Here is a 15,578-nt window from a genome sequence, read left to right as displayed (position 1 = left end):
GAAGGCAAGCCGGCAGAAGCAGTGGCTGCATACGAATATCCCTACTATACGGTAGGTGAAAAGCAGTACGCCAAAGGAGCAGTATGTACCAATTTTCAGTATTCGTAAAACAGTAGTCGAGAAATACCCAGATGACCTACTGCTTCCGCTGAGATTTTGCAGTATATAACCACTGGACACTGTGGATACTGCACTATCACATAATGCAACGGGACTGGCGTAGAAGAGCTGTCAGAATCGCGTCGCATAGTACATTGTATACATGCTTGCTACTTATACTGATCAGTATGTACTGGATCAACGGCCAAGCAGTAGGTACTGTCTCAGTGTGCAATTTCGGATGCAGGGAGTGTGTTGCTCTGGGCAATTTTCTACTGGGAAACCTTGGGTCCTGGTCCTGACCAATTACACTCCTTTATGGCAACAGTATTCCCTAATGGCAATGGCCACTTTCAGCAGGATATGCTGGGGTGGCCGTGGCTCAGGTGGTAGAGCGGGTTGTCCACTAATCGTAGGGTTCGATTCCCAGCCTACGTGAAGCTCACATACCGAAGGGTCCTTGGGCAAGACACTGAACCCAAAGCTCCCGATGGCAAGTTAGCGCCTTGCATGGCAGCTCTGCTACCATTGGTGTGTGTGTGAATGGGTGAATGAGACACAGTGTAAAGCGCTTTGGATAAAAGCGCTATATAAGTGTACCATTTACCATTTATATGCGCCCTGCCACACTGCAAAATTTGCTCAGGAATGGTTTGAGGAACATGACCGTGTTCAAGGTGTCAACTTGGCCTCCAAATTCCTCATATCTAAATCCGATCAAGCATCTGTGGGATGTGCTGGACAAACAAGTACGATCCATGGAGGCCCCACTTCACAACTTTAAGGACTTAATGGACCTGTTGCTTACATCTTGGTGCCAGATACCACAGCACCCCTTCAGAGGTCTTATGGAATCTATGCCTTGATGGGTCAGAGTTGTTTTGGTGGCACAAGGGGGCCTATACAATATTAGGCAGGTGGTGTTAATGTTATGGCTGATCGGTATAGATGTTAATAATAATTTCTCATTTATATGAAGCTTGGTTGTACTTCTTATAGATAGCAGATATTTTAGAATAAAATTATCGTTGTTACGTTCTTCACACCCATAAGTAGACTTTAGTAGGAGGCCACATGCCGACAGTTGCTTTGCAAAACATGCCTGGTAATTATATTGCCTGGATGGATACTTGTCTTTAAGTCTAACCTTAACAGTGAGCTTTAAGTTGAGACTATCCTCTTAAAAACATTCAATCCACGATTAATAGCGCAAGCTATGCATACAAAATGGTGCAAGCCATGTTCACAAAACATCTCCAAGTAAACATCTAACAAAACACTAATATGAAAGCTTTGTTTTCTAGCAGTGTTACAGTTCTTTTGCCATGCTACTCCATTTCACTACTCTACAATGATTACTAGTAGAAACATTTAACATGTATAATACTGTATATAGCAGAATGTACCTGAAATGCATCCACTAACAGAGATTATAGCTTAAAATAGGTTTAAATATGACTCCTGCCTGTAGCCTTTTACTTGTCACATATTTTCCAGATGACGGCAGACTTCACAAAGCCATTAACTCCAAGGGCAAGATGCACATCATCGAGGAGCTGACACTTTTTCTAGAACCACAGCCTGTGCAGCACATCAAGCTAGATGCTGAAAAGGTATGGAAATCTGTTTAATGATGCAGAGTCTCTAAATCAACAAGCTTGGAGATTCTCTTCTTTTGCAGAGAGAGCTAGGTCTGGTGTGCCATTTCTTTCATCTGTTATTTCTACTTTGTCCTGTTTGCAATTGTGTAAGTAATTGCAGCTGTCTTTCAATTGTCTTTCTATCATGTGTTGTTGGAGCAGCCATTATCTGTTAGTGATCATCTAAGGGTTAAATTTGCTCGCTGATTTCGTATGTCTCATCTTCTCTGGCTCAGGGTGTGTTGTATGTGTCCTCTTACTCCGGACTGGTGGAGATTCCTGTTGCTAACTGCTCCAACCACCAGAGCTGTGGGGAGTGTATACTCACAAGAGATCCTTACTGTGGCTGGACAGCCGGACAGTGTGTGGATGTCAGGCAGGCATCATCTAAAAGGTTAGCAGTGCAGGTACACTCCCAAAGTTGAAAAAGGCCTACACACCAACAAGATCCCATTAAACAAATATTAAAATCCCACAGCATTTACTGGGAGTGTACTAGAGTGCAGAATCTAACTTTCTTGTTATTTAATGGTATTTTTTGCCTCCGCAAAGACTGCACATATGGTATAAACTGATCAGCCATAACATTAAAACCACGTGCCTAATATTATGTAGGTCCCCCTTGTGCCGGCTAAACAGCTCTGACCCATCAATATATGGACTCCACAAGACCTCTGATTGTGTATTGTATCTGGCACCAAGATGTTAGCAGCAGATCCTGTAAGTTTCAAGGTGGGGCCTCCATGGATAGGAATTGTCCAGCACATCCCACAGATGCTTGATCGGATCGAGATCTGGGGAATATGTAGGCCAAGTAAACACCTTGACCTCTTTATGTTCCTCAAGCCATTCCTGAACAGTTTTTGCAGGGTTGCAAGGTTTCCCAGCTGAAAATTGCCCAGAGCATTACACTGCCTCTGTCGGCTTGTCATCTTCTCATAGTGCATCCCGGTGCCATCACTTCCCCAAAAAAGCAACGTACACGCACTTAGCCATCCACATGGTGTAAAAGAAAACATGATTCATCAGACCAGGCCACCTTCTTTCATTGTCCAGTCCAGTTCTGATGCTCACGTACTCATCGTAGGCATTTTCAGCTGTGGATAGGGATCAACATGGGCATTCTGTCCAGTCTGTGGCTATGCAGCCCCATACGCGGCAAGCTGCAATTCGTTGTGTGTTCTGAATCCGTTATATCGTAGCCAGCATGAACCTTTTCAGCAATTTTTGCTACATTAGCTCTTAAGTGGAACGGACCAAATGGGCTAGCCTTCGCTTCCACGAACATCAGTGAGCCTTGGGCACCCATAACCTTCTATCTGGTTCACCGGTTGTCCTTTCTTGGGCCACCTTTTGGTAGGTACTAACCAGTGCATACCAGGAACACCCCACAAGGCCTGTCATTTTGGAGATGGTCTAACCGAGTGATGAGATAAGATTAAAAGTTATTGTCATGGTGCAGTGTACACATACAGAAACAATGAAATACAGTTAGCCTCTGACCAAATACAAAAATATGACAATTTAAATAAAGTATTTACAGTCGAAGTAAGGTATAAAATTATGGACAGCAGTAGCAGTTGTAAACTGTAACATTAATGCAGATTCCACTATCTACTATTGTGCTAGTGCCAAAATGTGCTACAGCTATGGACCTCAATGACTTCAGCCCAGTTCCCCTCATTCCCATCATTTATACTAGCACACAGTTCTTTCATGGCTAACTTTGCATTAGCCTTTGGGAGGGACATAAACAGCAATAGCAATGATGCAAGTTAATTCACGGGGCAGGTAGAATGGTTTGGATTTAATTGTGCAAAACAGTATCCGTGCACCATGTTTTGTTTACATATATACACACACACCCCCACCTTTGCTTTTGCCTGAGTCTGCCACTGTTCTGTTGGTCCTGAATATGTTGTGGCCTGCTAACTCTATCGCACTGTTAGGGATATTGTCATTGAGCCAGGTTTCTGTGAAAATTAAGATGTTGCAGTTCGTGAGCATTTTCTGTGTAATCCACAGTCGTAGTTCATCTGTTGTATTTGCCAGAGAGCATAGCATGCAGCCCTCCACGCTTACCCCTCTTTTGTTTAGGATCTTGAAGCCTGTGATGGGCACATCCTGTTGGACTGCCTGGATTACTCAAGCCCGGTGTCCTGGTTATCTCCAGTGGTAGTTGGTGGAGTCTGAGTGAGGTGTTGATATCTGTGCAAAGCCCTGAAGTACCTAGTAATGCTTGACAGCTTTATACAATGTTTGCAATGTTATACCACACAAAAAGACTGAAGAAAAGTAGGTAAATGATCACCAGTCTGCTAATTCTGGAGAGAAGCCAAGCCTCATGCTGCTCATGCACCGCCCTCTTGCTTCTCATGCATCTAGCCATCACAATTTGGCCCTTGTCAAAGTCTCTCTGATCTTACACTTGCCAATTTTTGCAATCACCTTCAAGAACTGACTGTTCATTGCTGCCTTATACATCCCACCACTTGACAGGTGTCATTAGAATGAGATAATCAATGTTAGTCCATGATTACTGTTATGGCTGATCGGTGTATATGTATATGCAAAATAATATTCTTTTGGTAACAAGGTTGTAAAGTATGAAAGTATGGTAATTCTGATCATCACTTGGATTTATGGATCCTATTCTTCTTACTTTTACAGTAAAATTCTGCAAGATATAGAAGATGCCAATACAGCTACATGTAATGAGGCCCTGCCCAGGTCCCACTCTGCACAAATTCCATCCACACGTGAGTGAAATCAAAACTCACTCAACATATGATTCTTCAATATTTTATTTTTTTTTGCTCAAGGACTAGGCTCAGTTCTTGTCCAGGCATTCAACCTAAATGTCACTGATAAACCAACTGCAGCAGAAATCTCTATGCTTTGGATGTACTGTAGCAGCCTCCTGCCACAAATAAGCATACCATATAATGTGTATTACTTACACTTCAAATATGTGAATGTGTATTAAACAGATCAAGAGACAGATTTAGTTGTTTCAGCAGGGAACTTTGATTAATTATTAATAACTTCTAAAATGTAATATAACTCACCCACAGGTATTCATCCATGTCAAGTGATCAGAATCCCAGTGAACACATTTCAAGTGCTGCCATGTAAGTTGCGCTCTAACCTGGCTGAAAGACACTGGGAGTATAGCAAGGGTGCTGGGCGCTTTCTCTATCCAAGCTCTGATGGGGGGCTAGTAGTAGTGGCCCAAACAGACAGGGAGGAATCCTATGAATGCTGGTCAGTAGAAAAGGGCTTTTGGCAGTTAATGGCCAATTACTGTGTGAAGGCAGAACTACAACATGACGGCACCACCCTGATTGGTAGCTCTCACACCCCCCTGGTGCCCAAGGAGGAGCCAATGATCCTTCCAGGTGAAGCTCGCTCATCACTGATGGAGACCAAAACCTACTGGAACGAGCTGATTGTGGTATGCACACTGCTAGGCTTCTCCCTCCTTGTCTTTTCTTTGTTTGTAATCTACCGGAATAGGGACCGCATGAAATCCATGTTAAAGCAGAGCGAGTGTCCCAACATGCAGCAGAAAAAGGCACGAATGTCAGGAAAGCCCACTGAAAGTCTACCATTGAATGGCAACAACATCCCGTCCTCAGTTTCAGACCACAAGGGCTACCAAACACTGCATGACAATTACGCTTGCAGTACACCAACACAAGAGTGTTCTTCACCTGAGAACAGCAAAAGTTTCTCAGAATCAGAACAGCGCCCATTGCACCTGAAGGACACCCATGTAGAGATATCACCCACCTGCCCACGTCCTCGAGTACGGCTCGGCTCAGAGATCAAAGATTCCATCATTTGAGATTCTACATGCAAATGACAACTTCAGTGACAATGTAGTGAAGTGGAGGGAATTGATAGTGACACAGGACACACAGCAAAGACTTGAAACCCATTTCTGTTGAATGTTTAATACAATATTTGTATTTATTTGCAGTTTGTTCCCTACACATGTCTTAGTGATGCACACATTCTCTCAGTCAATGATAGCATGCATTTCATGGGGCAAAAATGAGAGAAGAATGAGAGAAACCTATGACTCTCAGAGCAGCATTAAAGCTAGATAATCCCAGGAATATGATGTGCTGATGTAATTCCAATGGAACATTTGCCATCTATTCTGTCCACATCATCTGTTGGCATCCCTGTTAGTTATGATATGCCCTCAGGGATTACTATCCTGACAACCTCCCATGAACCTTACTTATGCCATTTAATGATTAATTTCACCACTGCAGGGTATCAAAAGTCTTGTAAACCAGCATAGATAGTGTACTTGGTACAATGTGAACAAGCTTTGATTAAAAAGCCTCATGATATATATTTAAGGCTGGAGTACATCATCATGACCTCAGTACAAGTCATTTGTACAATGCAAAGCACTGGGAATTTACCAGGAATTGTATTTCCGTTTAGAAAAGCCAGCATTGGCACATGGCCACATCTTCAGTACTGCCTCTCCAAGCAACACACATACAATCAAGCATTAAAGTAAGATTGAGGTAATGTGGTACAGTGAGATTATATTAGTGAAAGTGTGAACAGGACCTAAGAAGGCATATGGTACAGGCAGAGCATTATGAGAAATGAAGGCAGAAAAAGAAAACTTCAAGGACCTAAGAGTTGGAGGACTTCATAGCCCATGCTTATCCACTATAATCCCTAACACAGCAATGCTAGGGATGAAATAGGAAACTTGGGAGGTAGGTCATGTAGACACTGGTGGTGACCAGTGTCAATAATATTATACCCATTTAAAGAATCTAATCTATAGTCCATTGTGCCAAATTTTCTTAGTGTAAATGAATGATTGTATTGCAATTTGGCACAAAAGGGTGTTGTATTTAAAAGGACTGAAATAACATAAAATGTGAATTGAACAACCTTTAAGTTCAAAGGGAAAAATCATCATTCTTGTGGGAAAAATTTGTAGAGATCATTTTGGACTGCATTTCTCTGTGATGTTTACATTTTGGAAGACAGAGATGGTTGGAAATTCATCCTGTATCTTCAGTTGCTCAACTGATAGTAGCATATGATAACAATACACCATCACATGTATATTTAGAGTCAAAATGTTTTCATGGTTGAAAATGCCTTTTAAGTGATTCTTGAACATTGGGGCCTGATAATCTTCCAAAGATAGACATGCTGTTGCACCACTTGGAATATATAATGTATAAAACTCAATGTCATTTCTCTTGTAAGAGCATGCAAACATTTGTTTCATGGATTGTAGTGACAGATTCACGGAAAGTATTCCAAAACTTAATTATGTAAGAAAAATGTCTCGTTTATTTTTCCTAAATGTTTATGAATAACTTTGATATGTTTTGCAAAAAATAACCATCCAATATGTGTGCTACTGTACTACTGATTGATTGTCATTGTGGTAATGGGTGTATTTGTATAAAATATTTCCACAGAATGTTAATGTATAATGGGGCTGTTAATGTCCAGTTAATGTAAAAATGCGGCTGCCATAAATTTGTTGACAGTTCTGTAGCAAGAATCTGCAGATTGGTCAAGAAGTTAGTGTTTCCTGTGGAATGAAACACATCCTCGTAGATTTTTTTATGGCTGTGCACAATCTTGTAAAAAGACATCAGAGCTCACCTGCATGCCTCCTATGGTGTGTATGCTCCACGATCAAGAAAGGAAAAGTAAAAGAATTCAGTGTAGCAAATGCCTTAGGACTGTCAGTAATAATCACAAAATAGCTTATATGATGTGGTACATTAATCATTTGGTCATATATGAATGCATTATTATGAATGTTTATTTGCAAAACTGTCCACAAATACACAATAATCTCTAACATTACTCCAAATTTATGTAATATTTTAAGCTCAGCATAAGGTCTCTACTTTCATGACCATTTCACTATATAGCTATACTAAAGTATATTCAATCTGAGCCAGTGGATCAGCAGTGTTTTTTTTTTTTTTTTTTTTTTTTTTTGTTGTTGTTGTTTTTTGTAGTAATGTATTAACTTTTTAATAGATTTCACATAGAGATTCTAATAAATGTACAGTGGCCTGGGGAAACTTTTCATATTGTGTAATTTTGACATGTTCTATTACATGTGGTTCAGAGGATTCACATTTTCCACATCTGAAATGTTTCTTTCTTTCTTTTTATTTTTATATATATATATATATATATATATATATATATATATATATATATATATATATATATATATATATATATATATATATCAACCATAAGTGAAATTGAAGCATTTTAAGTGTAAAGGGAGAAAATTGTATTCAAACATTCCATTCTGACTACGGTGCAGGAGCATCACAGACATTTTGACAGCTGGTATATGATTACAAACTGAATTGATTCACTATGAAGCTATCCAACAAATTGATGAAACCATGACATGCACTGTGCACGAAAATCGCACACTTTCGACATTTTATTCAGAATGGCTGCTTTTTCCATGGCATTCGGAAAATGAACGGCAGAAAAACCCAATTTAGCATTTTTTGGGCTGTTTGCTAGGATTCAGCCACAGAGACATCCTATGGCTTTTCCCAGACCACCACACAAATGTTTTCTGTCTTCTGACACTGGCTGTTCACTAATGTGTGAGCAAAATATGGCATAACATTTATATCAGTTAATTTATCATCTCTGTGACAGAAAAAAATTGGCAAGTTTGAAATTGATTGAAGTTAGACAGATGTCACCAACTAGATTCACATTTACTAGCCATAATCACACTATTTGTTCTAATTTGTTATAAAATAATTCAGTATGTATCCTGGATCCTGAATTTAGTTGACACACAGTTCCAACAGCTTATGAAGAAAATGTTAAAAGCCCTATTAAAAATGGATTCTTTTAAACAAAATTGTCACAATTTTTAGCACCCCCTATAATGTTACCATTTATATTTTACTTATTTAAATTTACTTGAGTGTTTAGGAATTCTTAAGTAGTCATCCATGACTTCCTGGTTCACTGGGTTATAGACGTGGTGAAACAGAAGGTGAATAATGAAAATAAGACAAATTACCTTATGATTACCTCACCAACTTTTCCTCAAGAAAATTGAGTGTTATCTCTATAAATTAATCAATAGATATTTTAAAAAGCTACACATCTAAAAATACCTCCCTGGGACAGAATACAAGTGTGTTTTGCCCCCACATGCAATGAGGGTTAGAGAGGCAAAATTATCTTCAAGGATCACCATTGTAAGGTGGTAGCATTTCGTGGACACAAAGTCTTCATGCCAATAAACTTTACTCAACAAAAAAGAACTGTCCCTTTTTCAGGAGTAAAATCCAAATAAACTTTACAGATCTTTATTTGAAAGGGTTTAAACAATGTTTTTCATGTTTGTTCAATGAACCATGAACAATTATTGCACATGCACCTGTGGAACAGTCCTTAAGAAACTAACAGTTTACAGGTGGTAGGCAATTAAGGTCACAGTTACAATAACTTGGGATACTAAAGAGACCTTTCTACTGACTCTGGAAAAACACCACAAGAAAGATGCCTAGGATGCCTGCTCACCTGCATGAACATGCCATAGGCCTGCTCCAGGGAGGTATGAGGACTGCAGATGTGGCCAGAGCAATAAACTGAATGTAAAGTAAGTAATATAAGAAGCCTAAGACAGTGCTACAGGGAGACAGCAAGGACACCTGATTGTCCTTGCAGTCGAAAATTACATGTAACCATTTGTCCTCCCAGATGTGATCGAGAACTTTCAAATGCCTTGGTGGAAGTGTGGGGTAACATCTCACAGCAAATCTGGTGCAGTCCATGAGGATGAGAAGCACTGTAGTACTTAAAGCAGCTGGTGGCCACACCAGATACTGACTGTTACTTTTGATTTTGACCTCCCCCCCATTTGTCAGGGGCTCACTATTCCATTTCTGTTCATCAGATGTCTGTGAAACTTGTTCAGTTTATGTCTCAGTTGTTGAATCTTCTAATGATTATACAAATATTTACACATGTTAAGAAATTTGCTGGAAATAAAAGCAGTTGAATGTGAGAGGATGTTTCATTTTTTGCTGAGTATATTTGGAATGTATACAGGAAGAAAGACTTTTCTTGTAATCAAAAGTAAGTGCCTAGAGTTTGCTAAACATGACTAGAACTGAGTTCTATGGTCAGGTGATACATAAATAGAGCTTTTTGGCAAGGTGGGTTTGGTGTAAAAAGAAGGATGGATATACAAGAAAAACCCAATCCCCAGAATTAAGGTTTTGATATGGACATCTCAGTCTGACCTAAACAACGTAAAAAAAAAAACTTTCAACTGAAGAAGAGAATCCACTAGACAGGAAGGAAGAACCTGGAGGATGTGGAGAAATTCTGTATTCAGGAATGGTCTTAATTTCCTTGTGCTGTATTCTCAGAATATCAACAACACTCTTAGACTTTGCTGTAATTTTACAGTTACTTACTGCAAAAAAAAAAACCCAGTAAAAATACCCTATATATTATTTATGGTTAACTACTGTAATATGCACTGCATTGTGATTATTTTTAAGACGTTTACAGTAACTTACTGTATATGGAAATTTGCAGTACTTTACTGTTTACACAAAAGCAGTAGTGCTACTGTAAATGAAGAAGACAGATTTATTAAGTGTCTATATGCTGCTGCGGACTACATCTCTGCAGTCAATATATGGATGGGCATATATGCCAAGCATTATACATGCAATTAAGTTGTAATCATTGTCTTATAATTCACTGGATGACTGCACTTCTGTTCATTGTGTACCCAACTTGTATTACTCATAGGGCTATATGCATATTGTTTTAGGCCCATTAAAATGTCATATAGGCTGTGTGGTAATATAACAAGTGTGATATAAATGTAATTTTGTTCGCCTCACACCTTCAGGGTTGAGGGTTCAATTCCCACCGTGGCCCTGTCTGTGCGGAATTTGCATGTTCTCCCCGTGCTGCGGGGGTTTCCTCCGGTTACTCCGGTTTTCTCCCCCAGTCCAAAGACATGCATGGTAGGTTGATTGGTGTCCAAAGTATCCGTAGTGTGTGAATGTGTATGTGATTGTGCCCTGTGATGGATTGGCACCTTGTCCAGGGTGTACCCCACCTCATGCCCGATGCTCCCTGGGATAGGCTCCAGGTTTCCCTGTGACCCTGAAAAGGATTAAGCGGTATAGAAGATGGATGGGTATATATATATATATATATATATATATATATATATATATATATATATATATATATATATATATATATATATATATATATATATATATATATACAGTGGGGGAAAAAAGTATTTGATCCCCTGCTGATTTTGTACGTTTGCCCACTGACCAAGAAATGATCCGTCTATAACTTTAATGATAGATTTATTTGAACAGTGAGAGACAGAATAACAGCAAAAAAATCCAGAAAAACGCACGTCAAAAATGTTATAAATTGATTTGCATTTTAATGAGGGAAATAAGTATTTGACCCCTCTGCAAAACATGACTTAGTACTTGGTTTAAAAACCCTTGTTGGCAATCACAGAGGTCAGACGTTTCTTGTAGTTGGCCACCAGGTTTGCACACATCTCAGGAGGGATTTTGTCCCACTCCTCTTTGCAGATCTTCTCCAAATCATTAAGGTTTCGAGGCTGACGTTTGGCAACTCGAACCTTCAGCTCCCTCCACAGATTTTCTATGGGATTAAGGTCTGGAGACTGCCTAGGTCACTCCAGGACCTTAATGTGCTTCTTCTTGAGCCACTCCTTTGTTGCCTTGGCCCTGTGTTTTGGGTCATTGTCATGCTGGAATATCCATCCACGAGCCATTTTCAATGCCCTGTCTGAGGGAAGGAGGTTTTCACCCAAGATTTGACGGTACATGGCCCCGTCCATCGTCCCTTTGATGCGGTGAAGTTGTCCTGTCCCCTTAGCAGAGAAACACCCCCAAAGCATAATGTTTCCACCTCCATGTTTGACGGTGGGGATGGTGTTCCAGGGGTCATAGGCAGCATTCCTCCTCTTCCAAACACGGCGAGTTGAGTTGATGCCAAAGAGCTCCATTTTGGTCTCATCTGACCTCAACACTTTCACCCAGTTGTCCTCTGAATCATTCAGATGTTCATTGGCAAACTTCAGACGGGCATGTATATGTGCTTTCTTGAGCAGCGGACCTTGCGCGCGCTGCAGGATTTCAGTCCTTCACGGCGTAGTGTGTTACCAATTGTTTTCTTGGTGACTATGGTCCCAGCTGCCTTGAGATCATTGACAAGATCCTCCCGTGTAGTTCTGGGCTGATTCCTCACTGTTCTCATGATCAATGCAACTCCATGAGGTGAGATCTTGCATGGAGCCCCAGGCCGAAGGAGATTGACAGTTCTTTTGTGCTTCTTCCATTTGCGAATAATCGCACCAACTGTTGTCCCCTTCTCACCAAGCTGCTTGGCAATGGTCTTGTAGCCCATTCCAGACTTGTGTAGGTCTACAATCTTGTCCCTGACATCCTTGGAGAGCTCTTTGGTCTTGGCCATGGTGGAGAGTTTGGAATCTGATTGATTGATTGCTTCTGTGGACAGGTGTCTTTTATACAGGTAACAAACTGATATTAGGAGCACCCCCTTTAAGAGTGTGCTCCTAATCTCAGCTCGTTACCTGTATAAAAGACACCTGGGAGCCAGAAATCTTTCTGATTGAGAGGGGGTCAAATACTTTTTTCCCTCATTAAAATGCAAATTAATTTATAAAATTTTTGACATGCGTTTTTCTGGATTTTTTTGTTGTTATTCTGTCTCTCACTGTTCAAATACAACTACCATTACAATTATAGACTGATCATTTCTTTGTCAGTGGGCAAACGTACAAAATCAGCAGGGGATCAAATACTTTTTTCCCTCACTGTGTATATATATATATATATATATATATATATATATATATATATATATATATATATATATATATATATATATATATATATATATATATATATAACTTTGCTTACACCTCACAAAATTTAAATTGTTACTCATGTGCAAAGCTCATGCAACAGCCTGGCAGAGGGCATATAAACTGAGGTTTGTGTCCAGCGCGTGCATAACGGACGTCCCTGCTGAGTCGATCACCAGACGCCAGCTGTGAGTTTTCCTGCGGTAAATACTTTCTATTTAACACATTTTAAACAAATTTCTTTTATAAGTTACTTGTAAAACGTAAACCATTACCAATATCAATTAAATTTAGCTAAATATTGTCATGGAAAACAATCTTTCCAGCCTAAGTCAAAAACTTCAGAGACAGAAAGTTAGTGTTGGATATAAATTATGAGAGAAATAAAACACAAGGGAAGCATGTGTATTTAGTAAATCTTTATTGAAATTAGGGAGAATAGACTGAACTTGTGGGTGAGTAATCAGTGGGGGATGGAGGTTGAGGGTAGAGAGAATGATCGGGAGAAAAATCGGGACTAGAAGGAGTATAATGAGGTGAAAGGTCAGAGCCAGGATCAGAGTACACCATGTCATCATTATCCTCATAGGGGTCGGAGGAGTCTTCAGAGACAACCATCAAAGAGGACTCTGTCTGGGTGGAAGCATCCACAAGCACTTTAGCTGGGGAGATTCTGTACCTCAGGGGCGGAGGGAAACCAGGGGCACCGGGCTCAGCTCGGAGTGCGTCAATCAGAAGTGAAAGATCAGCAGTAAGATGTGTGAGCTGGTAGTGGGTGTTCAGGTCAAGGCCTGTGTCACTGAAGGAGGAAGGGAGATAAGGTCTCGGCTCCTCTAAAAGAAGAAAGGGCACAAAAAGAACAGAGTTACACCCTTTCCTGACGGGAGACACCCAGTAGAAACACAAGCAGACCCCACAAGTTAATCAAGCAGCGAAGAGAAAACACACACACACACATACACACACCGGGGGGATAGTACAGGGTGAGCAAGTGGCTGGCATTTACTCATTAATCATACTATACTTAGATAGGCAGAAAACTCAAAAGACATACTTGTATAGTCATATAAATATGCACAAAGGTACTTACCCATGATTAAAAAGAGAATAAGCACAAAACCCAGCTACAGAGGTCTGCTCCCAACGGTGGTCAGCTCAAAATGCCAGGGAAAGCAAAAGTTGTTTTTTTTAAAAAAGTAAACAGAGCAAGGTCAAATTTAATGGTTTTGTAAATCATCTAAAAAGTGGTTTTAAGGATTTTCAGGAGGGACAAAAGAGGAAACATAACCACACTGGAAAAGCACCTGAACTTAGAACATATTGGTTGTGAAAATTACTCTGAAATTAGACGTAATGTCAAAACAGGGGGCATATTCTAAAAAAACTGTATAAAAGGGAGACCCAATTCTGGGGATTTTTAGATCACTCTGAGACGTCTCTTTGTGTGGATCTCGTTGGTGGAACAATAAACTGGACCTTGCTTTTCTCACTCATTTGTTCACTGTGTTTTTCTTCAACCTCAAGCTGATGTAAGTACGCAACTTTACAAAATCTTTAATGGTGTTTGATGAATAGATAAAATTACAGACAACATTAGTAGATGATGATGTTTCTATTTTTTCCAAAAGTTAGACACTAATAAGTTTCAAAGTCAAGTACTTACATTAGATCAGCTAGAGGATGAAGAAAAACAATTTTTTTTTCTACTTTTAAAGTCACCCCTTTTCTAGTTCCTCTTTTAAAAACAAAAAAACAATACTACTACTGCTTATTATGGCATTTTGATCTGACCATCACTGAGCGAGGACCTTAGCTGTCTTTGTACTCCCCCCCCCCCCCCAAGGAATGTCTGCGTGGGCCTTTTTCTCCTTCAGCAGGTGTATCAGGCTCATCAGAACCGTTCTCAGCAGCAGGAGCCCTTCTTTCCTCCTGCTCTATTGGTACGACCCCTGACAGACCTTCTTCTTTGCCATTGCCTGAGACTGCCATTGTTCTGCCGTTCTCCCTTACCTTCATTTAGACCCTCTCTCACATCTTGACTTTTCTTTTTTCTGAGATGTCAACCACTGGATCATCCCCTTCAATCACCTGATCCTCCTTTCTTGTGGGTGTTAATCTAGGTGCCCACTTTGTATGGCCCTTCCCTTCTGGGCTCGAACACCCCTAGGTACACCTGTTCTCCAGGAGCCACTGGACAAGGAACTTCTGTCTCCTCTCTGGGTCCCCAGCTCTGTTCCTGTGAACAGGAAGCTTCATACATATTTGTTAGTTATCGTATATATGCACTTAGTTCCATCTGCAATTACTACAGTGGCAGTCCTTCATAAGGACCACTCATATGGCACAGACATGGGTCGACCCATAAGCATTTCATGCAGTGTTGGATGCATATTTGTTAGTTTGCATGCGATAGTTCATTAGTGCAAGAGGTACAGCATCTACCCAAATGAGTTTGGTGTCAGCACAAGTTTTGTTAAGCTTAGCCTTAAGGTACCACTTACCTTTTCCACAATTCCCTGTGACTGAGGGTGATAAAGACATCAAAAATAACTACTTTATTCGCAGTTACTCTAACACTGTTTTTTAAACAAACGCTGAGCCATTGTCAGAGCTAATCTGAGATGGTATGCCAAATCTAGGAATTACCTATCTGGTCAAAAATGTAATCACTGTTCCTGCAGTTGGGTCTTTGGATGGCATTGCCTCCATCCATCTGCTAAACCTATCTATCACCAAGTGCTTAAACGACCTTTCTGGCATTGAGATACTAGCATACTGGTGCTGATGTTCCCTTTCTGACTTTGTTTTGAGCACAAATTTCACACTCAGATAAAAAAAATTATCCACCATTGCCTGTAAGTACAGAGACC

At 40.2% G+C, this 15,578-nt stretch overlaps 1 protein-coding gene across 4 annotated transcripts in view; it reads left to right on the top strand.

The window, feature by feature from the left end:
- sema4ba (sema domain, immunoglobulin domain (Ig), transmembrane domain (TM) and short cytoplasmic domain, (semaphorin) 4Ba) overlaps positions 1–7,913 on the top strand; it is a 173,993-nt gene extending 166,080 nt beyond the window's left edge. For all 4 annotated transcript variants that reach the window (XM_047153082.2, XM_053678047.1, XM_053678048.1 and 1 more), the window contains 4 exons: positions 1,597–1,712; positions 1,976–2,133; positions 4,410–4,498; positions 4,814–7,913. In XM_047153082.2, the coding sequence (XP_047009038.2) occupies positions 1,597–1,712; positions 1,976–2,133; positions 4,410–4,498; positions 4,814–5,586 (1,136 nt within the window). In that variant the 3' untranslated portion in view covers positions 5,587–7,913. The remainder of the gene's footprint in view (positions 1–1,596; positions 1,713–1,975; positions 2,134–4,409; positions 4,499–4,813) is intronic.
- Positions 7,914–15,578: the final 7,665 nt, after the last annotated feature.

The sequence above is a fragment of the Ictalurus punctatus genome, chromosome 4, assembly GCF_001660625.3.
Source record: "Ictalurus punctatus breed USDA103 chromosome 4, Coco_2.0, whole genome shotgun sequence".
Lineage (NCBI taxonomy): Eukaryota > Metazoa > Chordata > Actinopteri > Siluriformes > Ictaluridae > Ictalurus > Ictalurus punctatus.
The sequence above is the reverse complement of the archived record's forward strand: the minus strand, read 5'-3'. Positions and strand labels throughout refer to the sequence as shown.